At 37.5% G+C, this 26,152-nt stretch overlaps 1 protein-coding gene across 5 annotated transcripts in view; it reads right to left on the reverse strand.

Moving 5' to 3' along the window:
• Nucleotides 1-26,152, reverse strand: part of USP32 (ubiquitin specific peptidase 32) — a 333,441-nt gene that overhangs the window by 188,775 nt on the left and 118,514 nt on the right. For all 5 annotated transcript variants that reach the window (XM_037809640.1, XM_037809643.1, XM_037809642.1 and 2 more), the window contains 2 exons: nt 7,692-7,797; nt 6,214-6,332 (listed from right to left, as the gene is read on the reverse strand). In XM_037809640.1, the coding sequence (XP_037665568.1) occupies nt 6,214-6,332; nt 7,692-7,797 (225 nt within the window). The remainder of the gene's footprint in view (nt 1-6,213; nt 6,333-7,691; nt 7,798-26,152) is intronic.

The following is a 26,152-nucleotide window of genomic DNA, read 5'->3' on the forward strand; positions in this document are numbered from 1 at the left end:
GCTCTGAGATCCCTCTGTGAGCTCTTTTTATAGGACTCCAGTGAACTAATTCAGACCCACCCAAAGTGGGCGGGGTAACACCTCCATGGAAATTATCCAATCAAAGGTCTTGCCCCAGTTGACTGAGTCACATCTCCATGGAAACAATCAATAGGTTCCAACCTAAGCAACACTAATAATCTGCCTCTACAGGACTGCATTAAAGAATATGGCTTTTTCTGGGGGACATAATATATACGAACCAGCACAGTGTGAGGTAGGGGATCCTCTTTCATTCTTTTGGATATGGCTATCCAGTTCTCCCAGCCCCATTTGTTGAAGAGACTGTTCTGTCCCAGTTCTGTGGATTTGGCTGCCTTACAAAATATCAGTCGACCTGATATCTGGGGGGTCTCTGTCCAAACCCTTAATTCGATTCCATTGATCAATGTCTATCATTCTGCCAATACCATGCTGTTTTGACCACTGTGTCTTCTTAGTAAGCTTCAAAGTCTGGAAGTCTAAGTCCTCCAACTTCAATCTTTTTTAGGATGTTTTTTTCAATTCTAGGCCCCTTCCCATTCCAAATAAATTTGATAACTAAATTTCCAAATTCTGGAAAGTAGGTTGTTGGAATTTTGATTGGAATTGCACTGAATCTGTAGATCAGTGTGGGTAGAATTTACATCTTAACATTTAGTCTTACTATCCATGAGCACGGAATATTTTTCCTCTTATTTAGGTCCGTTTTGATTTTGTAGTAAAATTCTGTATCTTTCTGTGTAAAGGATTTTACCTCCTTGGTTATGTTTATTCCTAGGTACTTGATTTTTTTAGTTCCTATTGTGAATAGAATTTTTTTTTATTAGGTCATTACTTGTGTATAGAAACAATACTAACTTATGTGTATTTATATCTCATCACTCTGCTGAATTTATTAGCTCAAGTAGCTATGTCATCGAATTCTCAGGATTTTCTAAATATAAGATGATATCATCTGCAAATAATGACAGTTTTACTTCTTCCTTTACATTTTGGATACCTTTAATTTCTTTGGTTTGGTGGATTGCTCTGGCTAGAACTTCTAGCACAATGTTGAATAATAGAGGTGACAGTGTGCATCCTTGTCTCGTTTCCGATCTGAGGGGGAAGGCTTTCAGCCTCTCAATGTTGAGTACTAAGCTGGCTGTGGATTTTTCATATATACCCTTTATCTTACTGAGGAAGGTTCAATCAATTCCTACCTTGTGAAATGCTTTTATCAAAAAAGGATGTTGAATTTTGTTAAATGCTGTTTCAGTGTCTACTGAAATCACTTGTTGCTTCCTTACATTAACTGATTTTCTTATGTTGAACCACCCTTGCATGCCAGCAAAGAATCCTATGTAGTCGTGGTGAATAATTCTTTCAGTATGCCTTTGAATTCAATTTGCAAGTATTTTTTTTTTAGGATTTTTGCATCTATATTCATTAGGGAGTTTGGCCTCCAGTTTTCCATTTTGTAGTATCTTTATCTGGTTTTGGTATCAGAGTAATATTAGCTTCACAGAATAAGTTAGGTAGTTTTCCTTTTTCTTCAACTTTTTGAAAGAGTTTGAGCAGAGATGGTGTCAATACTTTTTGGAAAGTTTGGTAAAATTCCCCTGTTGCCATCAGGGCCTGAGCTTTTATTTATAGGTAGATTTTTGATGATTGATCAGATCTTTTTGATGTGATTGGTTTATTGAGGTCTTCTATTTCTTGTTGGGTCAGTCTGGGTTGTTCATGTGTTTCCAGAAAATTGTCCATTTCTTCTAATTGCCCAGCTTATTGGCATACAGTTGTTCATAGTATCCTCTTATGATTTTTTTTTTATTTCTTTGGGATCCCTAGTAATTATCCCTTCTCATTTCTGATTCTGTTTATTTGGGTCTTCTCTCTTTTTTAGTTTGTCAGTCTAGCTAAGGGTTTGTCAATCTTGTTATCTTCTCAAAAATGAACAATTTTTTTTTATTTTGAAATAAATTCAAAGTTATAGGAACAGTTGCAAAAACAATACAAACACCATACACAGAACTCCAGCATACCCTGACCCCCCTCCCCTGATACCCAACCCACCAACTTGAACATGCTATCACACCGCTATTTCTTTCCCTCCCTCCCTCTCTCCCTATCATCCATCATCTATTGCTCTGTCTTCTGAACATATGAGAGCTAGCTGCACACATTCTTGAACAAACACTATAATTCACATATACAATTCCCATGAACAAGAACATTCTTTTATGCAATCTCATTAAATGCAGCTAAGAAGTACAAGAGATTCAACATTGATACAAAGCTTACATTCTATATTTCCTTTTTTTTTTTTTTTCCTTATGTCTCAACTGTGTCCCTTTGAGCCTCCTCTCCTCCATCTTCAGATCCCATACAGGGTCATCTTTGGCATTCAATTGTCATCTATTTAGACTTTTTTTTTTTTCTCTCAATTGTGGAAACATATATACAACCTAAATCTTACCCATTCCACCCCCTCCCTAGACTTCCATTACTGGGATTAATCACATTGAGAATGTTGTAATGCTATCTCTTTCCCACCATCCATTACTAGAAATTTCCCTTCACCTCAAACAGCAACCCTACACTCATTTCTTAACTCCCCATTGCCCCTTCCCCCATTTCTCTTAACCCAAACTCTACTTTTCATCTCTATGGTCATATTCTCTGATAATTTCTTTGTGTTTACTGTGGGGCTTAAAATTAAACTCTTAAATCCATAACAATCTTGTTTTTCTTTGATACCAACTTAACTTCAATAGGACACATAAACTATGTTCCTATACTCCTCCATTCCCCCACCTTTATATAGTTCTTGTCAAAAATTACATATTTTACATTGAGTTCAAAACCACTGATTTGTCATTAGAGTTTATGCATTTTATATCATGTAGGAAGTAAATAGTGGAGTTACAATTCAAAAATTTGGTTTTATTTATCCTTCGTATTGCTTTTTCTCCATCTCATTCATTTCTGCTTTATTCTTTATTTCCCTCTCAGGACCACCTTCGCTGCCTCCTACGGGTTTTGAAATACTGTGTTCTTGTTTTCATTTTATCTAGATATTTACCAATTTCTCCTTTAACCCACTGAGTATGTTGTTTAACCTCCATATATTTGTGAAAGATCTAGTTCTTTCATGGTTACTGATTTCCAATTGCATTCCATTATGGTCAGTGAATGTGCTTTGAATATCTGCAATCTTTTTAAATTCATCAAGACTTGTTTTGTGCCCCAGCATATGCTCTATCCTCGAGAATGTTCCATGAGTGCTAGAGAATATATATCCTGGTACTTTGGGATGTAACGATCTATATATGTCTGCTAAGTCTAATTCATTTATCATATTGTTTAGGTTCTCAATTTCCTTATTGGTTCTCTAATTGATCTATCTATAGAACATAGTGGTGTATTGAGGTCTCTCAGTATTACTGTAGACATGTCTATTGCTCCCTTCAGATTTAGCCAATGTTTGTCTCATGTACTGTGGAGCTCCATGATTGGGTACATAAACATTTTTATGACTGTTATTTCTTCTGGGTTAGTTGTCCCTTTTATTAATATATAGTGTTCTTTGCCTCTTATGACATGTTTGCTTTTAAAGTCTATTTTTTTCTGATATTAGTATCACTACCCCTGCTTTCTTTTGGTTGCAGCTTGTGTACAATATTTTTTTCCATCTTTTCAGCTTCAGTCTCTTTGCATCACAGGGTCTAAGATGGGTCTGTTGTAAACAGCGTATCAATGTGTCACACTTTTTATTCCATTCTACCAGTCTGTATCTTTTAATTGGAGAGTTTAATCTACTCACATTCATAGTTATTTCTGTGAAAAAGTTCTTGAACCAGCCATCTTAACGTTTGGTTTTTAGATATTAGGTCTATTTTTTCCCTCTCTTTTTTTCCTTTAAGTTAACCTTACTAATAGTCTTCAGTTCTGTGCCCTTCTCCACACCCCTCTCTCCTTTCTTTTTTTCTCAGCTGGTAGAGCTCCCTTTAGTATTTCTTGCGTGGCAGGCCACTTCTTAACAAATTCTCTCAGCATTTGTTTGTGAAAATTTTTAAGTCTCCCTCAGTTTTGAAGGAGAGCTCTGCTGGTTAAAGAATTCTTGACTGGCAAGTTTTACTCTTTCAGAATGTTAAATATGTCATACCACTGCCTTCTTGCCTCCATGGTGCCCGCTGAGTAGTTAGTACTTAGTTTTATGTTGTTTCCCTTGTATGTGGTAAATCTCTTCTCTTTTCTGCTTTCAGAACTTTCTCCATCTTTTCAGCATTTGACAATCTAATCAGTATATGTCTCAGAGTACATTTATCTGGATTTATTCTACTTAGAATTCACTGGGCATCTTTGATCTGCATATTTATATTGTTCAGAATCATTGGGAAGTTTTCCCTAACTATGTCTTGAAACACTCTTCCTAGCCCTTTACCCCTCTCTTCTCCTTCTGGAACACCAATGATTCTCATGTTTGTTCAATTCATATTCTCCATGATTTCTCTGTGATACATTTCACATTTTCTGACTTTTTTTCACCATTTTTTTTGTGCATTCGCATTCAATTACCGTGTCTTCTAGGCCACCTATTCTTTCTTCTGCCTCTTCAAATCTGCTGTTGCATGTCTTTAGTATATTTTTAATTTGATCACAGTGTCTTTTACTTCTATAAGGTCTGCTATTTTTTTAGGTACTCTTTCAAATTCTTCTTTATGCTCTTCTAGAGTCTTCTTGATTTCCTTTTTTGTCTTTAGCCATCTCACTGAATTTGTTTTGGAGATTTATTTGTACTTCTTTAATTAATTGCCCCAAATTTTGTGTCTCCTCCAGCTTTTTGATGGGTTCATTTGGCTTGTTCATGTCTTGTATAGTCTTCAAGTACTTTGTGATTTTCTGTTGGCTTTGGGGCACTGGCTTGTCTTGATAAGATTATTTTGGAAAATGCAGGGTTATCTGAGCTTTTATATATAATTTGGGAGAGCTACAGCTTGCTGGAGTACAGTTTTGCGATCCTACCAGCAGGTGGTGCTCTCAAGCTGGTCTTCCTCTAACTTCTCTGGTGCTGTAGGCATAACCGGCTAGAGAACCAATCACTGCACCAGTTCTCCATGTGCACTGGGAACTGTCTGTCCTGGGGCTGTGATCTGGGACCTGAGCAGTTAAATCAAACAAATACGATTTAACACTGCAGAGAAAAGGATGAAATGTGTAATTTTAACTCTACCTCTGAGAAACACTTCCTACAGATGGAACGGGCCCCACTCTCTGCCTGCTGTGTGCCTGCAAGACTCTAGGGTGTAGGAGGATGACTTATCACCAGTATGGCGCCCTCTCTTTTTCCTGCCTTTCTCCAGTGCAAACCACCCCATGGACTTCTGCTGGGGGACAGCAAATACTGCCTCCAAGGTTCACTCATGGGCGCTCCCAGCCGTCTGGCTGTAGAAGATCACCTCCCTAGTTAACTGCCAAGGTAAGTGCATGGGAGTGGAGAGCTGTAGGTGGTGGTCTCGCTGCTACTGGCCCCGGGGGCGAGGGGCCCAAGTGGAACAAACTCACTCCGTCTCTTCAGGCACTGTCTCGCATTTTTTTTGGCGTTCACTCCACATACCATGGGGGACCCTCTATGGCTGGTCACAGCCCGAAACTATGGTCCTGAGTATCCTCTGGCCCACTCTCTAGTTACTTTCACGGAGGAGAAGACTGTTCAGCCTCACCTACTCTTCTTCTTCCCAGAAGTCCCTTAAGCTCTTTTCAGAGTGGAACTTGGATGAATTCAGGGAAGAGGGGAAGCAAATAAGGAATTTGAGCAGGAGAGCCTTAGGTGCATAGCTCAGTATCTGGGCAACACACTTTACAGATTCTACAATTAAAAGCAGCCACATGTGTGTGTGCATGTGTGTGTGCGAAAGTGCACATATATTTGTGTAGGTTAGTATTAAAATGCCTGAGTGTGTTTTATAATACCAAAAGTAGAGACAGTTTCCTTAACAATAGCTTTGGAAATTTTCAGATTCACAAAAACAGCAGTTATGAGTCATGGACCTTTGCACATAGCACATAAATAGTTGAAATTGCAACTATTAAATACCATAATGCCAAGAACACGTGACACATAAACATCTACTCATCATAGTAAGCTCATCAAACAAATACGATTTAACACTGCAGAGAAAAGGATGAAACGTGTAATTTTAACTATACCTCTGAGAAACACTTCCTGAGTGTATCTGGAACTTTACCATCCACCACATGGAGCATTCTTTCCATTTCTTCCCGTACAACATAGCTTCCAGATTCACTTGAAAAAAGACTAAAAATGTCTAGGAGAAAGAAAGAATAAATAAATCATACCATGGCGTAAATATGCCCTACTAGAAGTAGGGTGGGAAGAAGAAGGTAACAATTATTGAGGGATTACTAGTGCCAAGCACTTTATACATACAAGTTAAGTTACTCCACAAAATAACCTGGCAATGCAAATTAAAACAATGTGATACCTTTTCAAACACATCAGATTTGCTAAAATGTTTAGGTGTGACAATACCAAGTGCTAGCAAACATGAGGTAAAATGGCACCTCTTGTTAATGGGAATATAAATTGGTGTAACAACATTGTAGAATAACTTGCCAAAAATCTAGTTTATTAAAATAAAGATGTGTGAACTACAACTCCACTTTTAGGCAACTCCACTTTCAACACTGAAAAACTCTCATACATGTACACGGGGTACAAGGATGTTCACTGATACACTGTACGAATAGCAAAACTTACGAAAAAACATAAATATCAATTAACAAGAAAATGAAGGTATTGATTTATACGGCATACTATAAAGCAGTTGAAATAAAGGAACCGGAGTTAAGTGTTTCAACATGAATAAATAGCAAAAATATAATACTCAGGGTAAAAGGAAATTGCAAAATAATCTGTATAATAGCGTCTCATTTATTAAAAAGTTTTAAACCTGCAAAATAGTTGAAGATATATATAAGGATACATAAACATGTCATAAATGTTTGAAAACTTACACAAGGAACGAAAGGCGTTACCCCTGTAAAGGGAGGAACAGGCATGTGACCAATGTTAAGAAATGATAGATAGGTGGGTACATACTATATATGTGTTTGAAATATTGTATAATAAAATTGAATAAACTTTTTCTTGTTTGTAACAAGAAAAATTATTTGCATTACTGACTGCCTGTAGTCAGCGTAAGTATACATTTGGGGAGGTAAGCTAATGCGGAAAAACCAAGATCACAGTTAAATTCCAATATGTAAAACCTGGTTTGCGAATATGTTCACGATTGTGGTAATGGTTTCATGGGTATGTACTATGTGTCAAAACATTAATTTATACCTTAAATATGTGCAATTATAATTTATACAATTAAATGTGTGCAACTGATCTTAACTGTCAAATATGCTTCAATGGAATTCTAAAGAAAAGAAAATCGATTAAAAAGAACACTTTAGATTCAGGAGTGAGAGAGAGGACTTAAAAGAAGCTGAGAGATGTAGAAGAAGCTATACGAGGGAATGTTAGGAAACAAAGGAGAAAGAAAAGCAGCATCTAATCCAGCAAGCATTCACTCTATTGCTTACTGGCTACTTGTATATCTTGGAGAAATGTCTGTTTAACCCTTTTATTATCATTTTGAGATAATAAAAATACTTACATTTTGCTTTCTCTTCATCTCTGCCTCTTGTAAGGAGGACAAGTCCAACTATTAAGTTATTGAAGTGTAACCCTTTGGATGTTCCACCAAAAGAACAGTAAATCACCTAAGGGAAAATAATAAACCCAGCCTTAAGATAGGTTTTCAGTTGTTGAAGAATTTGAGGCTGATCACCTTTAACAAATTTTGTCTCCATCTCCAGACAAGGTTCTGTTTAGTGAAAAGATGGTATATTTAACCCTCTTTTTCCAATTTTGCATCCTGTTATTGTAACCAGCCAAGATGATACTGTATCTACTCTCTAAAATATAAACATCACTAGCTCAAAAAACTGAATATTTATTCTTCTTTTGAGAGTCCTTATCAAGGTCAAAGACATTAAGGTCCTTTTCTATAGTCCAATAATATGATAAAGATTTTGTACAATTGCAGAATATACTTACATCTGAGTTAAATTTTACACAACATTTTGACTGGAAAGAATGACATTTTGTAATCGAATGTTCAGAAATACAAAGAGAACTCAAAGATTTTTTTTTTACATTCTCAAAAATGAATAAGCATTATGGTAATAGAGACTAATCAGAAATAAAAAAAAGAGGCAAGATGGCAGAGTGTTGAGGTGTGAAATTTAGTTACTCCTGTAAGGCAGCTGGTAAATATCCAGAACTGTGTGGTACAGCCATTTCAGGGCAGTTTGTGATCGGTCACGCATCATATAACAATCTGGAACAGGTGAAAAGTCTGAGATCGCAGCAAAACCTGTAAGTTTCCCCCGCAAGGGGGCTGGTGCCTCTCCTCCCCAGACACAGCAGACTGTATTGGAGCTGGTTCCCCGAGGAAAAAAGACACAATCTGTGAGGCTTGTTGCTTGCAAAGGAGAGGCTAAGCCGACTTATAATTGTGCCTAAGAGTCTCCCCGAGAGAGCCTCTTTGTTGCTCAGAAGTGGCTTCCTCTTTCTGTAAGCCCACTAGGCAGGTGAACTCACTACCCTCCCCCACTACATAGGACATAATTCCCAGGGTTTGAATCCCCCTGGCAATGCAGGATATGACACCCGGGGATGAGCCTGGACCCAGCATCGTGGGATTGAAAAAAATCTTCTTGACCAAAAGGGGGAAGAGAGAGGAAACAAAATAAGGTTCCAGTGCCTGAGAGATTTCAAATGGAGTCAAGAGGTCACTCTGGAGGGTATTCTTAAATGCTATATAGATATCACTTTTAGTTTTTAGTGTGTTGGAATGGCTAGAGGGAATACCTGAAGCTGTCGAACTGCAACCCAGTGACCTTGATTCTTGAAGACGATTGTATACCTATGTAGCTTTTACAGTGTGACTGGGTGATTGTGAAAATCTTGTGGCTCACACTCCCTTTAGACAATGTATGCACAGATGAGTGGAAAAGAGGGGACAAAAATTAGATGAAGAATAAGGTGGATGGAGGGAAAGGTGTTTGGGTGTTCTTTTTTGCTTTTAGTTTTATTTTGGTGTAAGGAAAAGGTTCAAAAATTGATTCTGGTGATGAATGCACAACTGTATGATGCTGTTGTGAACAACTGATTGTACACTGTGGATGACTGTAGGGTATGTGAAAATATCTCAATAAAACTATTTTAAAAAGTAAATGAACAATGGGGGGAGGAGGGGAATGGGATGTTTTGGATGTTTTTTTATTATATTTATTTTATTTTTGGGAGTAATGAAAATGTTCAAAGGTTGATTGTGGTGATTAATGCAAAAATACATGAAGATACTGTGAACAACTAATTGCACACTTTGGATGACTGTATGTCTTGTGAATATATCTCAATAAAATTGGATTAAAAAAAGAAATAAAGAAGCAAAGCCATGAGTAGGAAAAGGATAGCAATAGCAATCACATAAATACAGTAATTCATTCAACAATTCTTGACTGAGTGACTACTATGGCCATGAAGAATTTGACTAATAAAATTCATAATTAAAGAATAATTCAGTATTATTATCGTGAAGGCAGTTCTTGCATATATCAAAAAGGAAGAAAGAGCTAAAATCAAAGAACTAATGGAACAACCAAAAAAGTTAGAAAATGAATAGCAAACTAATCCTAAGCCAAGTAGAAGAAAAACAAGGATGAAAGCAGAAATAAATGACACAGAGAAAAAAAAAAACATGGAGAGAATAAATAAACCCAAAAGTTGGTTCTTTTGAGAAGATCAACAAGATTGACAAGCCCCTAGCTAGACTGACATAATCAGAAAGAGAGAAGACCCAAAAACAAAATAATAATGAGAGGGGACATTACTGTGGATCCCGAAGAAATTTAAAAACTCATAAGAGGATACTATGAACAATGGTATGCCAACAAACTAGATAATGCAGAGGAAATAGACGATTTCTTAGAAACACATGAACAACCTAAACTGTCCAGAGAAGAAACAGAAAGACCTCAACAAGCAGAGAGATCCAATCAGTCACCAAAAATCTTCCCACAAATAAATGCCCAGGGCCAGATGGATTCCCAGGGGAATTCCACCAAACATTCCAAAAAGAACTGACACCAATCTTACTTAATCTCTTTCAAAACATAGAAGAAAATGAATACTACCTAACTCATTTTATAAAGCTAACATCACTAATAACTAAACTAAGTAAAGATGCTACAAGGAAAACTACAGGCCAATCTCCCTCATGAATAAAGACACAAAAATTCTCAACAAAATACTTGCAAATCGATCCAAAGACACATTAAAAAAATCATACACCATGACCAAGTGGGGTTCATTCCAGGCATGCAAGGAGGGTTCAACATAAGAAAATCAATCAATGTAATACAACACATTAACAAATCAAAAGGGAAAACACAAATGATCATCTCAATAGATGCTGAAAAGGCATTCGACAAAATCCAGAATCCTTTTTTGATAAAAACACTTCAAAAGGTAGGAATTGAAAGAAACTTCCTCAATATGATAAAGGGAATATACGAGAAACCCACAGCCAGCATACTACTCAATGGAGAGTACTAAGATCAGGAACGAGACAAGGATGCCTGCTGCACCACTGTTATTCAACATTGTGCTAGAAGTGCTAGCCAGAGCAATCCAACAAACAAACAAATAAAAGGCATCCAAATAGGAAAGCAAGAAGTAAAACTGTCATTATTTGCAGATGATACAATCTTATATTTGGAAACCCTGAGAAATCGACAACACAGCTACTTGAGCTAACAAACAAATTTAGCAAAGTAGCGGGATACAAGATTAAAGCATGTAAGTCAGTAATGGTCTTATACACTATAAATGACCTAACTGAAGAGACACTCAAGAAAAAGATTCCATTCTCAACAGCAACTAAAAAAATCAAATACCTCAGAATAAACTTTACCAAAGGTGTAAAAGACCTATACATAAAAAAATTATACAAATTTACTAAAAGAAATAGAAGGGGACCTAAAATGATGGAAAAATATTCCGTGTTCATGGATAGAAAGGCTAAATATCATTAAGATGTCAATTCTACCCCAACTCATCTACACATTCAATGTAATTCCAATCAAAATAACAACAACCTATTTTGCAGACTTGGAAAAGCTAGTTATCAAATTTATTTGGAAGGGAAATATGCCTCGAATTGCTAAAAAGAATCTAAAGAAGAAAAATGAAGTGGGAGGACTTACACTTGCAGACTCTGAGGCTTACTATAGAGCCACAGTAGTCAAAACAGCATGGTACTGGCACAAATGTAGACATACCGATCAATGGAATTGAATTGAGAATTCGGAGATAGGCCCCCAGATCTACGGTCAACTGATCTTTGATAAGGCCCCCAAACCCACTGTACTGGGACATAACACTCTCTTCAACAAATGTGGCTTGGAGAACTGGATATCCATATCCAAAAGAATGAAGGAGGATCCCTATCTCACACTCTATACAAAAATTAACTCAAAGCCGATTAAAGACCTCAATATAAGAGACAGCACCATAAAACTCCTAGAAGATAATGTAGGGAATCATCTTCAAGACCTCATATTAGGAGGTCACTTCTTAGACCTTACACCCAAAGCACAAGCAACAAAAGAAAAAATAGATAAATGGGAACTCCTCAAAATTACAAGTTTCTGTACCTCAAAGGAATTTGTCAAAAAAGTGAAGAGGCAGTCAACTCAACAGGAAAAAATATTTGGAAACCATGTATCTGACAAAAGACTAATCTCTTGCATACATAAAGAAATCCTACAAGTCAATGACAATAGTACAAGCAGCCCAATCATAAAATGGGCAAAAGATATGAAAAGACATTTCTATGAAGAGGAATTACAAATGGCTAAAAAACACATGAAAAAATGTTCCTCTTCTCTAGCTATGAGGGAGATGCCAAATAAGATGACAGTGAGATATCTCACATCTATTAGAATGGTTGCCATTAAATAATCAAGAAACTACAAATACTGGAGAGGATGTGGAAAAACTGGAACTTTTATTCATTGTTCATGAGACCGTATAGCCACTCTGGAAGACAGTGTGGTGGTTCCTTAGAAAATTAGATATTGGGTTACCCTTTGATCCAGCCATTTCACTTCTTGGCATATACCCAGAAGATCTAAAGCAGTGACACAAACAGATATCTGCACACCAATATTCATAGCAGCATTATTCACAATTGCCAAGAAATGGAAATAATCCAAATGCCCTTCAACAGATGAGTGGATAAACAAAATTGGCATATACACACGATGGACTGCTACACAGCAGTAATAGGGAACAAGGTCATGAAACATATGACAACATGGATGAACCATGAAGACATAATGCTGAGTAAAATAAGCCAGGAACTAAAAGAGAGATATTGTATGCTACCACTAATTAGAAGTCTGTGTAAAATGTAAAATAAATATTTTATATTGTAGAATGTAGAGGACATAGACAGCAACCAGTGAAGGGGGAACAAGAATCTAATAAGAATAGATATGCTATTGAGGGTAATCTCAATGTTATGGGAATGCTCAGGAATGATTATGGTTTGCAAACTTTCTTGGGTATGGTAGGATCATGTTGGAAGCAATATAGTTATTTTAGGTTATTTGTTTTTCTTATTCCTTTGTTTTGTTATGGTTTGTTAATTTTCTTGGGGTATGGGTGGGACATGTTGGAAGCAATACAATTATTTTACGTTATTTGTTTTTCTTAATCCTTTGTTTTGTTTGAATTGGTTTTCTTTCAATTTTTGATAAAGTAAAAGAAAAGCTATTGCATTAAAAATTAGCTTCAATGTAGTTATTTTAGATTATTTGGTTTTTCTTGTATCTTTGTTTGCATATGGTTTATTACTTTTTTTGGGTATGGTAGGAACATGTTGGAAAGAATGTAGGTATTTTAGGTTATTTGTTTTTCTTAATCCTTTGCTTTGTTTTGTTTGAAATGTTGTGTCGATTTCTTGTTTATTTAAATTTTTTGATAAAGTTAAAAAAAGAATTCAGAAAATAAAACACAATTCAGTAAAACTGAATTAAAAAAAACTTGTCAATATAAACACTGAAAATATATATTCATTGTTACATTTGTAAATATATTTAATAACACTTTGAAAGATGATGCCAAAAATTGTGTATAACAGTAGTGGCACTGGAAGCTCAACATAGCAAAAACTAGCAAAGGGAGACAGCACCAGAAAATACCTAGCTTGAACAGAACATCAAGTTCACACTTTGAGGTGCTTATAGCGACTGACAAAAGCAAGACGGTGGAGTAAATGCCCCTGGTGAAAGGCCCCCTTATACACAGTGCAAAATGGGCAAAATAGTTCAGAATCAGATTCAAAAAAAAAAATTGATAAACTGGACTTCATCATAATTGAGAACTTCTGAACTGTTCTTCAAAAATACTGTTAAGGGAGGCGGGGCAAGATGGCGGACTGGTGAGCTGTATGTTTTAATTACTCCTCCAGGAAAGTACGTAGAAAGCCAGGAACTGCGTGGACTGGACACCACAGAGCAATCTGACTTTGGGCATACTTCCTACAACACTCATGAAAATGTGGAACTGCTGAGATCAGCGAAATCTGTAAGTATTTGCATCCAGGGGACCCGCGCCCCTCGCTGCCACACTCAGTCCTGTGGGAGGAGGGGTTGTCAGCTCCTGGAAGGAGAAGGGAGAATTGCAGTGGCAGTCCTTATCGGAAACTCATTCTACTGATCCAAACTCCAACCATAGATAGACTGAGACCAGACACCAGAGAATCTGAGAGCAGCCAGCCCAGCAGAGAGGAGACAAGCATAGAAAAAAAACAGCACGAAAAACCCCAAAATAAAAGCGGAGGATTTTTGGAATTCTGGTGAACATAGAAAGGGGAAGGGCAGGGCTCAGGCCCTCAGGCTCATATACAAATCCCAAAGAAAAGCTGATCTCTCTGCCCTGTGGAACTTTCTTTAATGGCCCTAATTGCTTTCTCTCTCAGCATTTCAATAACCCATTAGACCTGTGAGGAGGGCCTTTTTTTTTTTAATCCTTTTTTCTTTTTCTAAAACAATTACTCTAAGAAGCCCAATACAGAAAGCTTCAAAGACTTGCAATTTGGGCAGGTCAAGACAAGAGCAGAACTAAGAGAGCTCTGAGACAAAAGGTCATAATCCAGTGGCTGAGAAATTTCACTAAGACCACAACTTCCCAAGAAAAGGGGGATGTCCGCTCACAGCCATCATCCTGGTGGACAGGAAACACTCCTGCCCATCACCAACCCCATAGCCCAGACCTGCACCACACAACCCAGTGTGATGGAAGTGCTTCAAATAACAGGCACACTCCACAAAACTGGGCGTGGACATTAGCCTTCCCTGCAACCTCAGCTGATTGTCCCAGAGTTGGGAAGGTGGAGCAGTGTGAATTAACAAAGCCCCATTCAGCCATCATTTCAGCAGACTGGGAGCCTCCCTACACAGCCCAGCAGCCCAGAACCGCCCTGGGGGGACGGCACACACCTGTGACATAGCACAGTAATCCCTCAACAGAGGACCAGGGGGTGCACGGCCTGGAAGAGGGACCCACTTGCAAGTCTCAGGAGCCATATGCCAATACCAAGGACTTGTGGGTCAGTGGCAGAGACAAACTGTGCCAGGACTAAACTGAAGGATTAGAGTATTGCAGCAGCTTTAAAACTCCAGGATCAACAGGGAGATTTGATTGTTAGAGCCCCCCCCCCCACCCTGACTGCCCAGAAACACGCCCCATATACAGGGCGGGCAACACCAACTACACACGCAAGCTTGGTACACCAATTGGACCCCACAAGACTCACTCCCCCACTCACCACAAAGGCTAAGCAGGGGAGAACTGGCTTGTGGAGAACAGGTGGCTCGTGGCCGCCACCTGCTGGTTAGTTAGAGAAAGTGTACTCCACGAAGCTGTAGATCTGATAAATTAGAGATAAGGACTTCAATTGGTCTACACATCCTAAAAGAACCCTGTCAAGTTCAGCAAATGCCAAGAGGCCAAAAACAACAGAAAATCATAAAGCATATGAAAAAATCAGACGATATGGATAACCCAAGCCCAAGCACCCAAATCAAAAGATCAGAAGAGACACAGCACCTAGAGCAGATACTCAAAGAACTAAAGATGAACAATGAGACCATAGTATGGAATGCAAAGGATATCAAGAAGACCCTAGAAGAGCATAAAGAAGACATTGCAAGACTAAATAAAAAAATAGATGATCTTATGGAAATTAAAGAAACTGTTGACCAAATTAAAAAGTTTCTAGACACTCACAGTACAAGACCAGAGGAAGTTGAACAACGAATCAGTGACCTGGAAGATGACAGAATGGAAAATGAAAGCATAAAAGAAAGAATGGGGAAAAAATTTGAAAAAATCGAAACGGACCTCAGGGATATGATAGATAATATAAAACGTCCGAATATAAGACTCATTGGTGTTCCAGAAGGGGAAGAAAAGGGTAAAGGTCTAGGAAGAGTATTCGAAGAAATTGTTGGGGAAAACTTCCCAAATCTTCTAAACAACATAAATACACAAATGATAAATGCTCAGCGAACTCCAAATAGAATAAATCCAAATAAACCCACTCCGAGACATATTCTGATCACACTGTCAAACGTGGAAGAGAAGGAGCAAGTTCTGAAAGCAGCAAGAGAAAACCAATTCACCACATACAAAGGAAACAGCATAAGACTAAGTAGTGACTACTCAGCAGCCACCATGAAGGCCAGAAGGCAGTGGCACGATATATTTAAAATTCTGAGTGAGAAAAATTTCCAACCAAGAATACTTTATCCAGCAAAGCTCTCCTTCAAATTTGAGGGAGAGCTTAAATTTTTCACAGACAAACAAATGCTGAGAGAATTTGCTAACAAGAGACCTGCCCTACTGGAGATACTAAAGGGAACACTACAGACAGAGAAACACAGAAAGGACAGAGAGACTTGGAGAAAGGTTCAGTACTAAAGAGATTCGGTATGGGTACAATAAAGGATATTAATAAAGAGAGGGGAAAAATATATATGACAAACATAACCCAGAGGATAAGATGGCTGATTCAAGAAATGCCTTCACGGTTACAATGTTGAATGTAAATGGATTAAACTCCCCAATTAAAAGATATAGATTCGCAGAATGGATGAAAAAAAATGAACCATCAATATGCCGCACACAAGATATTCATCTTAGACACAGGGACACAGAGAAATTGAAAGTGAAAGGATGGAAAAAAATATTTCATGCAAGCTACAGCCAAAAGAAAGCAGGTGTAGCAATATTAATCTCAGATAAAATAGACTTTAAATGCAGGGATGTTTTGAGAGACAAAGAAGGCCACTACATAGTAATAAAAGGGACAATTCATCAAGAAGAAATAACAATCATAAATGTCTATGCACCCAATCAAAGTGCCACAAAATACATGAGAGAAACACTGGCAAAACTAAAGGAAGCAATTGATGTTTCCACAATAATTGTGGGACACTTCAACACATCACTCTCTCCTATAGATAGATCAACCAGACAGAGGACCAATAAGGAAACTGAAAACCTAAACAATCTGATAAATGAATTAGATTTAACAGACATATACAGAACATTACATCCCAAATCACCAGGATACACATACTTTTCTAGTGCTCACGGAACTTTCTCCAGAATAGATCATATGCTGGACATAAAACAAGCCTCAGTAAATTTAAAAAGACTGAAATTATTCAAAGCACATTCTCTGACCACAATGGAATACAATTAGAAGTCAATAACCATCAGAGACTTAGAAAATTCACAAATACCTGGAGGTTAAACAACACACTCCTAAACAATCAGTGGGTTAAAGAAGAAATAGCAAGAGAAATTGCTAAATATATAGAGACGAATGAAAATGAGAACACAACATACCAAAACCTATGGGATGCAGCAAAAGCAGTGCTGAGGGGTAAATTTATGGCAATAAATGCATATATTAAAAAGGAAGAAAGAGCCAAAATCAAAGAACTAATGGATCAACTGAAGAAGCTAGAAAATGAACAGCAAACCAATCCTAAACCAAGTACAGGAAAAGAAATAACAAGGATTAAAGCAGAAATAAATGACATAGAGAACAAAAAAAAATAGAGAGGATAAATATCACCAAAAGCTGGTTCTTTGAGAAGATCAACAAGATTGACAAGCCCCTAGCTAGACTGACAAAGTCAAAAAGAGAGAAGACCCATATAAACAAAATAACAAATGAAAAACGTGACATAACTGCAGATCCTGAAGAAATTAAAAAAATTATAAGAGGATACTATGAACAACTGTATGGCAACAAACTGGATAATGTAGAGGAAATGGACAATTTCCTGGAAACATATGAACAACCTAGACTGACCAGAGAAGAAATAGAAGACCTCAATCAACCCATCACAAGCAAAGAGATCCAATCAGTCATCAAAAATCTTCCCACAAATAAATGCCCAGGGCCAGATGGCTTCACAGGGGAATTCTACCAAACTTTCCAGAAAGAACTGACACCAATCTTACTCAAACTCTTTCAAAACATTGTAGAAAATGGAACACTACCTAACTCATTTTATGAAGCTAACATCAATCTAATAACAAAACCAGCAAAGATGCTACAAAAAAGGAAAACTACCGGCCAATCTCCCTAATGAATATAGATGCAAAAATCCTCAACAAAATACTTGCAAATCGAATCCAAAGACACATTTAAAAAATCCTACACCATGACCAAGTGGGGTTCATTCCAGGCATGCAAGGATGGTTCAACATAAGAAAATCAATCAATGTATTACAACACATTAAAAATTTGAAAGGGAAAAATCAAATGGTCATCTCAATAGATGCTGAAAAAGCATTTGACAAAATCCAACATCCATTTTTGATAAAAACACTTCAAAAGGTAGGAATTGAAGGAAACTTCCTCAATATGATAAAGAACATATATGAAAAACCCACAGCCAGCATAGTACTCAATGGTGAGAGACTGAAAGCCTTCCCTCTAAGATCAGGAACAAGACAAGGATGCCCGCTGTCACCACTGTTATTCAACATTGTGCTGGAAGTGCTAGCCAGGGCAATCCGGCAAGACAAAGAAATAAAAGGCATCCAAATTGGAAAAGAGGAAGTAAAACTGTCATTGTTTGCAGATGATAAGATCTTATATCTGGAAAACCCTGAGAAATCGACGATACAGCTACTAGAGCTAATAAACAAATTTAGCAAAGTAGCAGGATACAAGATTAATGCACATAAGTCAGTAATGTTTCTATATGCTAGAAATGAACAAACTGAAGAGACACTCAAGAAAAAGATACCATTTTCAATAGCAACTAAAAAAATCAAGTACCTAGGAATAAACTTAACCAAAGATGTAAAAGACCTATACAAGGAAAACTACACAACTCTACTAAAAGAAATAGAAGGGGACCTTAAAAGATGGAAAAATATTCCATGTTCATGGATAGGAAGGCTAAATGTCATTAAGATGTCAATTCTACCCAAACACATCTACAGATTCAATGCAATCCCAATCAAAATTCCAACAACCTACTTTGCAGACTTGGAAAAGCTAGTTATCAAATTTATTTGGAAAGGGAAGATGCCTCGAATTGCTAAAGACACTCTAAAAAAGAAAAACGAAGTGGGAGGACTTACACTCCCTGACTCTGAAGCTTATTATAAAGCCACAGTTGTCAAAACAGCATGGTACTCGCACAAAGATAGACATATAGATCAATGGAATCGAATTGAGAATTCAGAGATAGACCCTCAGATCTATGGCCGACTGATCTTTGATAAGGCCCCCAAAGTCACTGAACTGAGTCATAATGGTCTATTCAACAAATGGGGCTGGGAGAGTTGGATATCCATATCCAAAAGAATGAAAGAGGACCCCTACCTCACACCCTACACAAAAAATAACTCAAAATGGACCAAAGATCTCAATATAAAAGAAAGTACCGCCCCATTCAGCCATCATTTGAGCAGACTGGGAGCCTCCCAAAACAGCCCAGCAGCCCAGAACTGCCCTGGGGGGACGGCACTCACCTGTGACATAGCACAGTCATCCCTCAACAGAGGACCCGGGGTGCACAGCCTGGAAGAGGGGCCCACTTGCAAGTCTCAGGAGCCATACGCCAATACCAAAGACTTGTGGGTCAGTGGCAGAGACAAACTGTGGCAGGACTGAACTGAAGGATTAGACTATTGCAGTAGCTTTAAAACTCTAGGATCATCAGGGAGATTTGATTGTTAGGGCCACCCCCCCTCCCCGACTGCCCAGAAACACGCCCCACATACAGGGCAGGCAACACCAACTACACACGCAAGCTTGGGACACCAATTGGGCCCCACAAGACTCACTCCCCCACTCACCAAAAAGGCTAAGCAGGGGAGATCTGGCTTGTGGAGAACAGGTGGCTCGTGGACGCCACCTGCTGGTTAGTTAGAGAAAGTGTACTCCACGAAGCTGTAGCTCTGAAAAATTAGAGATAAGGACTTCAACTGGTCTACAAACCCTAAAAGAACCCTATCAAGGACAGCAAATGCCACTAGGCCAAAAACAACAGAAAATTATAAAGCATATGAAAAAACCAGACGATATGGATAACCCAAGCCCAAGCACCCAAATCAAAAGACCAGAAGAGACACACCTAGAGCAGCTACTCAAAGAACTAAAGATGAACAATGAGACCCTAGTACGGGATATGAAGGAAATCAAGAAGACCCTAGAAGAGCATAAAGAAGACATTGCAAGACTAAATAAAAAAATGGATGATCTTATGGAAATTAAAGAAACTGTTGACCAAATTAAAAAGATTCTGGACACTCATAGTACAAGACTAGAGGAAGTTGAACAACGAATCAGTGACCTGGAAGATGACAGAATGGAAAATGAAAGCATAAAAGAAAGAATGGGGAAAAAAATTGAAAAACTCGAAATGGACCTCAGGGATATGATAGATAATATGAAGCGTCCGAATATAAGACTCATTGGTGTCCCAGAAGGGGAAGAAAAGGGTAAAGGTCTAGGAAGAGTATTCAAAGAAATTGTTGGGGAAAACTTCCCAAATCTTCTAAACAACATAAATACACAAATCATAAATGCTCAGCGAACTCCAAATAGAATAAATCCAAAAAAACCCACTCCGAGACATATACTGATCACACTGTCAAACATAGAAGAGAAGGAGCAAGTTCTGAAAGCAGCAAGAGAAAAGCAATTCACCACATACAAAGGAAACAGCATAAGACTAAGTAGTGACTACTCAGCAGCCACCATGGAGGCGAGAAGGCAATGGCACGATATATTTAAAATTCTGAGAGAGAGGAATTTCCAGCCAAGAATACTTTATCCAGCAAAGCTCTCCTTCAAATTTGAGGGAGAGCTTAAATTTTTCACAGACAAAGAAATGCTGAGAGAATTTGCTAACAAGAGACCTGCCCTACTGGAGATACTAAAGGGAGCCCTACAGACAGAGAAACAAAGACAGGACAGAGAGACTTGGAGAAAGGTTCAGTACTAAAGAGATTCGGTATGGGTACAATAAAGGATATTAATAGAGAGAGGGAAAAATATGGCAAACATAATCCAAAGGATAAGATGGCCGATTCAAGAAATGCCTTCACGGTTTTAACGTTGAATGTAAATGGATTAAACTCCCCAATTAAAAGATATAGATTCGCAGAATGGATCAAAAAAAATGAACCATCAATATGTTGCATACAAGAGACTCATCTTAGACACAGGGACACAAAGAAATTGAAAGTGAAAGGATGGAAAAAAATATTTCATGCAAGCTACAGCCAAAAGAAAGCAGGTGTAGCAATATTAATCTCAGATAAAATAGACTTCAAATGCAGGGATGTTTTGAGAGACAAAGAAGGCCACTACATACTAATAAAAGGGGCAATTCAGCAAGAAGAAATAACAATCGTAAATGTCTATGCACCCAATCAAGGTGCCACAAAATACATGAGAGAAACATTGGCAAAACTAAAGGAAGCAATTGATGTTTCCACAATAATTGTGGGAGACTTCAACACATCACTCTCTCCTATAGATAGATCAACCAGACAGAAGACCAATAAGGAAATTGAAAACCTAAACAATCTGATAAATGAATTAGATTTAACAGACATCTACAGGACATTACATCCCAAATCAACAGGATACACATACTTTTCTAGTGCTCACGGAACTTTCTCCAGAATAGATCATATGCTGGGACATAAAACAAGCCTCAATAAATTTAAAAAGATTGAAATTATTCAAAGCACATTCTCTGACCACAACGGAATACAATTAGAAGTCAATAACCATCAGAGACTTAGAAAATTCACAAATACCTGGAGGTTAAACAACACACTCCTAAACAATCAGTGGGTTAAAGAAGAAATAGCAAGAGAAATTGCTAAATATATAGAGACGAATGAAAATGAGAACACAACATACCAAAACCTATGGGATGCAGCAAAAGCAGTGCTAAGGGGGAAATTTATAGCACTAAACGCATATATTAAAAAGGAAGAAAGAGCCAAAATCAAAGAACTAATGGATCAACTGAAGAAGCTAGAAAATGAACAGCAAACCAATCCTAAACCAAGTAGAAGAAAAGAAATAACAAGGATTAAAGCAGAAATAAATGACATAGAGAACAAAAAACAATAGAAAGGATAAATATCACCAAAAGTTGGTTCTTTGAGAAGATCAACAAGATTGACAAGCCCCTAGCTAGACTGACAAAATCAAAAAGAGAGAAGACCCATATAAACAAAATAATGAATGAAAAAGGTGACATAACTGCAGATCCTGAAGAAATTAAAAAAATTATAAGAGGATATTATGAACAACTGTATGGCAACAAACTGGATAATGTAGAAGAAATGGACAATTTCCTGGAAACATATGAACAACCTAGACTGACCAGAGAAGAAACAGAAGACCTCAACCAACCCATCACAAGCAAAGAGATCCAATCAGTCATCAAAAATCTTCCCACAAATAAATGCCCAGGGCCAGATGGCTTCACAGGGGAATTCTACCAAACTTTCCAGAAAGAACTGACACCAATCTTACTCAAACTCTTTCAAAACATTGAAAAAAATGGAACACTACCTAACTCATTTTATGAAGCTAACATCAATCTAATACCAAAACCAGGCAAAGATGCTACAAAAAAGGAAAACTACCGGCCAATCTCCCTAATGAATATAGATGCAAAAATCCTCAACAAAATACTTGCAAATCGAATCCAAAGACACATTAAAAAAATCATACACCATGACCAAGTGGGGTTCATTCCAGGCATGCAAGGATGGTTCAACATCAGAAAAACAATCAATGTATTACAACACATTAAAAACTCGAAAGGGAAAAATCAATTGATCATCTCAATAGATGCTGAAAAAGCATTTGACAAAATCCAACATCCCTTTTTGATAAAAACACTTCAAAAGGTAGGAATTGAAGGAAACTTCCTCAACATGATAAAGAGCATATATGAAAAACCCACAGCCAGCATAGTACTCAATGGTGAGAGACTGAAAGCCTTCCCTCTAAGATCAGGAACAAGACAAGGATGCCCGCTGTCACCACTGTTATTCAACATTGTGCTGGAAGTGCTAGCCAGGGCAATCCGGCAAGACAAAGAAATAAAAGGCATCCAAATTGGAAAAGAAGAAGTAAAACTGTCATTGTTTGCAGATGATATGATCTTATATCTAGAAAACCCTGAGAAATCAACGATACAGCTACTAGAGCTAATAAACAAATTTAGCAAAGTAGCGGGATACAAGATTAATGCACATAAGTCAGTAATGTTTCTATATGCTAGAAATGAACAAACTGAAGAGACACTCAAGAAAAAGATACCATTTTCAATAGCAACTAAAAAAATCAAGTACCTAGGAATCAACTTAACCAAAGATGTAAAAGACCTATACAAAGAAAACTACATAACTCTACTAAAAGAAATAGAAGGGGACCTTAAAAGATGGAAAAATATTCCATGTTCATGGATAGGAAGGCTAAATGTCATTAAGATGTCAATTCTACCCAAACTCATCTACAGATTCAATGCAATCCCAATCAAAATTCCAACAACCTACTTTGCAGACTTGGAAAAGCTAGTTATCAAATTTATTTGGAAAGGGAAGATGCCTCGAATTGCTAAAGACACTCTAAAAAAGAAAAACGAAGTGGGAGGACTTACACTCCCTGACTTTGAAGCTTATTATAAAGCCACAGTTGCCAAGACAGCATGGTACTGGCACAAAGATAGACATATAGATCAATGGAATCGAATTGAGAATTCAGAGATAGACCCTCAGATCTATGGCCGACTGATCTTTGATAAGGCCCCCAAAGTCACCGAACTGAGCCATAATGGTCTTTTCAACAAATGGGGCTGGGAGAGTTGGATATCCATATCCAAAAGAATGAAAGAGGACCCCTACCTCACCCCCTACACAAAAGTTAACTCAAAATGGACCAAAGATCTCAATATAAAAGAAAGTACCATAAAACTCCTAGAAGATAATGTAGGAAAACATCTTCAAGACCTTGTATTAGGAGGCCACTTCCTAGACTTTACACCCAAAGCACAAGCAACAAAAGAGAAAATAGATAAATGGGAACTCCTCAAGCTTAGAAGTTTCTGCACCTCAAAGGAATTTCTCAAAAAGGTAAAGAGGCAGCCAACTCAATGGGAAAAAATTTTTGGAAACCATGTATCTGACAAAAGACTGATATCTTGCATATACAAAGAAATCCTACAACTCAATGACAATAGTACAGACAGCCCAATTATAAAATGGGCAAAAGATATGAAAAGACAGTTCTCTGAAGAGGAAATACAAATGACCAAGAAACACATGAAAAAATGTTCAGCTTCACTAGCTATTAGAGAGATGCAAATTAAGACCACAATGAGATACCATCTAACACCGGTTAGAATGGCTGCCATTAAACAAACAGGAAACTACAAATGCTGGAGGGGATGTGGAGAAATTGGAACTCTTATTCATTGTTGGTGGGACTGTATAATGGTTCAGCCACTCTGGAAGTCAGTCTGGCAGTTCCTTAGAAAACTAGATATAGAGCTACCATTCGATCCAGCGATTGCACTCCTCGGTATATACCCGGAAGATCGGAAAGCAGTGACACGAACAGATATCTGCACGCCAATGTTCATAGCAGCATTATTCACAATTGCCAAGAGATGGAAACAACCCAAATGTCCTTCAACAGATGAGTGGATAAATAAAATGTGGTATATACACACGATGGAATACTACGCGGCAGTAAGAAGGAACGATCTGGTGAAACATATGACAACATGGATGAACCTTGAAGACATAATGCTGAGCGAAATAAGCCAGGCACAAAAAGAGAAATATTATATGCTACCACTAATGTGAACTTTGAAAAATGTAAAACAAATGGTTTATAATGTAGAATGTAGGGGAACTAGCAGTAGAGAGCAATTAAGGAAGGGGGAACAATAATCCAGGAAGAACAGATAAGGTATTTAACGTTCTGGGGATGCCCAGAAATGACTATGGTCTGTTAATTTCTGATGGTTGTATTAGGAACAAGTTCACTGAAATGTTGCTATATTATGTAACTTTCTTGGGGTAAAGTAGGAACATGTTGGAAGTTAAGCAGTTATCTTAGGTTAGTTGTCTTTTTCTTACTCCCTTGCTATGGTCTCTTTGAAATGCTCTTTTATTGTATGTTTGTTTTCTTTTTAACTTTTTTTTTCATACAGGTGATTTGAAAAAAGAAGGGAAAGTTAAAAAAAAAAAAAAAAAAAAAAAAAAAAAAAAAAGAAAAAAAAAAAACAAGGGGAAAAAAAAAAAAAAAAAAAGAAAGTACCATAAAACTCCAAGAAGATAATGTAGAAAAATATCTTCAAAACCTTGTATTAGGCGGCCACTTCCCAGACTTTACACCCAAAGCACAAGCAACAAAAGAAAAAATAGATACATGGGAACTCCTCAAGCTTAGAAGTTTCTGCACCTCAAAGGAATTTCTCAAAAAGTTAAAGAGGCAGCCAACTCAATGGGAAAAAATTTTTGTAAACCATGTATCTGACAAAAGCCTGATATCTTGCATATATAAAGAAATCCTACAACTCAATGACAATAGTACAGACAGCCCAATTATAAAATGGGCAAAAGATATGAAAAGACAGTTCTCTGAAGAGGAAATACAAATGGCCAAGAAACACATGAAAAAATGTTCAGCTTCACTAGCTATTAGAGAGATGCAAATTAAGACCATAATGAGATACCATCTAACACCTATTAGAGTGGCTATCTTTAAACAAACAGGAAACTACAGATGCTGGAGGGGATGTGGAGAAATTGGAACTCTTATTCATTGTTGGTGGGACTGTATAATGGTTCAGCCACTCTGGAAGTCAGTCTGGGACTTCCTTAGAAAACTAGAAATAGAGTTACCATTCGATCCAGCGATTGCACTTCTCGGTATATACCCGGAAGATCGGAAAGCAGTGACACGAACAGATATCTGCACGCCAATGTTCATAGCAGCATTATTCACAATTGCCAAGAGATGGAAACAACCCAAATGTCCTTCAACAGATGAGTGGATACATAAAATGTGGTATATACACACGATGGAATACTACGCGGCAGTAAGAAGGAACGACCTCGTGAAACATATGACAACATGGATGAACCCTGAAGACATAATGCTGAGCAAAATAAGCCAGGCACAGAAAGAGAAATATTATATGCTACCACTAATGTGAACTTTGAAAAATGTAAAACAAATGGTTTATAATGTAGAATGTAGGGGAACTAGCAATAGAGAGCAATTAAGGAAGGGGGAACAGTAATCCAAGAAGAACAGATATGCTATTTAACGTTCTGGGGATGCCCAGGAATGACTATGGTCTGTTAATTTCTGATGGATATAGTAGGAGCAAGTTCACAGAAATGTTGCTATATTATGCA

Source organism: Choloepus didactylus, chromosome 18 (genome assembly GCF_015220235.1).
Source record: "Choloepus didactylus isolate mChoDid1 chromosome 18, mChoDid1.pri, whole genome shotgun sequence".
Taxonomy (NCBI): Eukaryota; Metazoa; Chordata; class Mammalia; order Pilosa; family Megalonychidae; genus Choloepus; species Choloepus didactylus.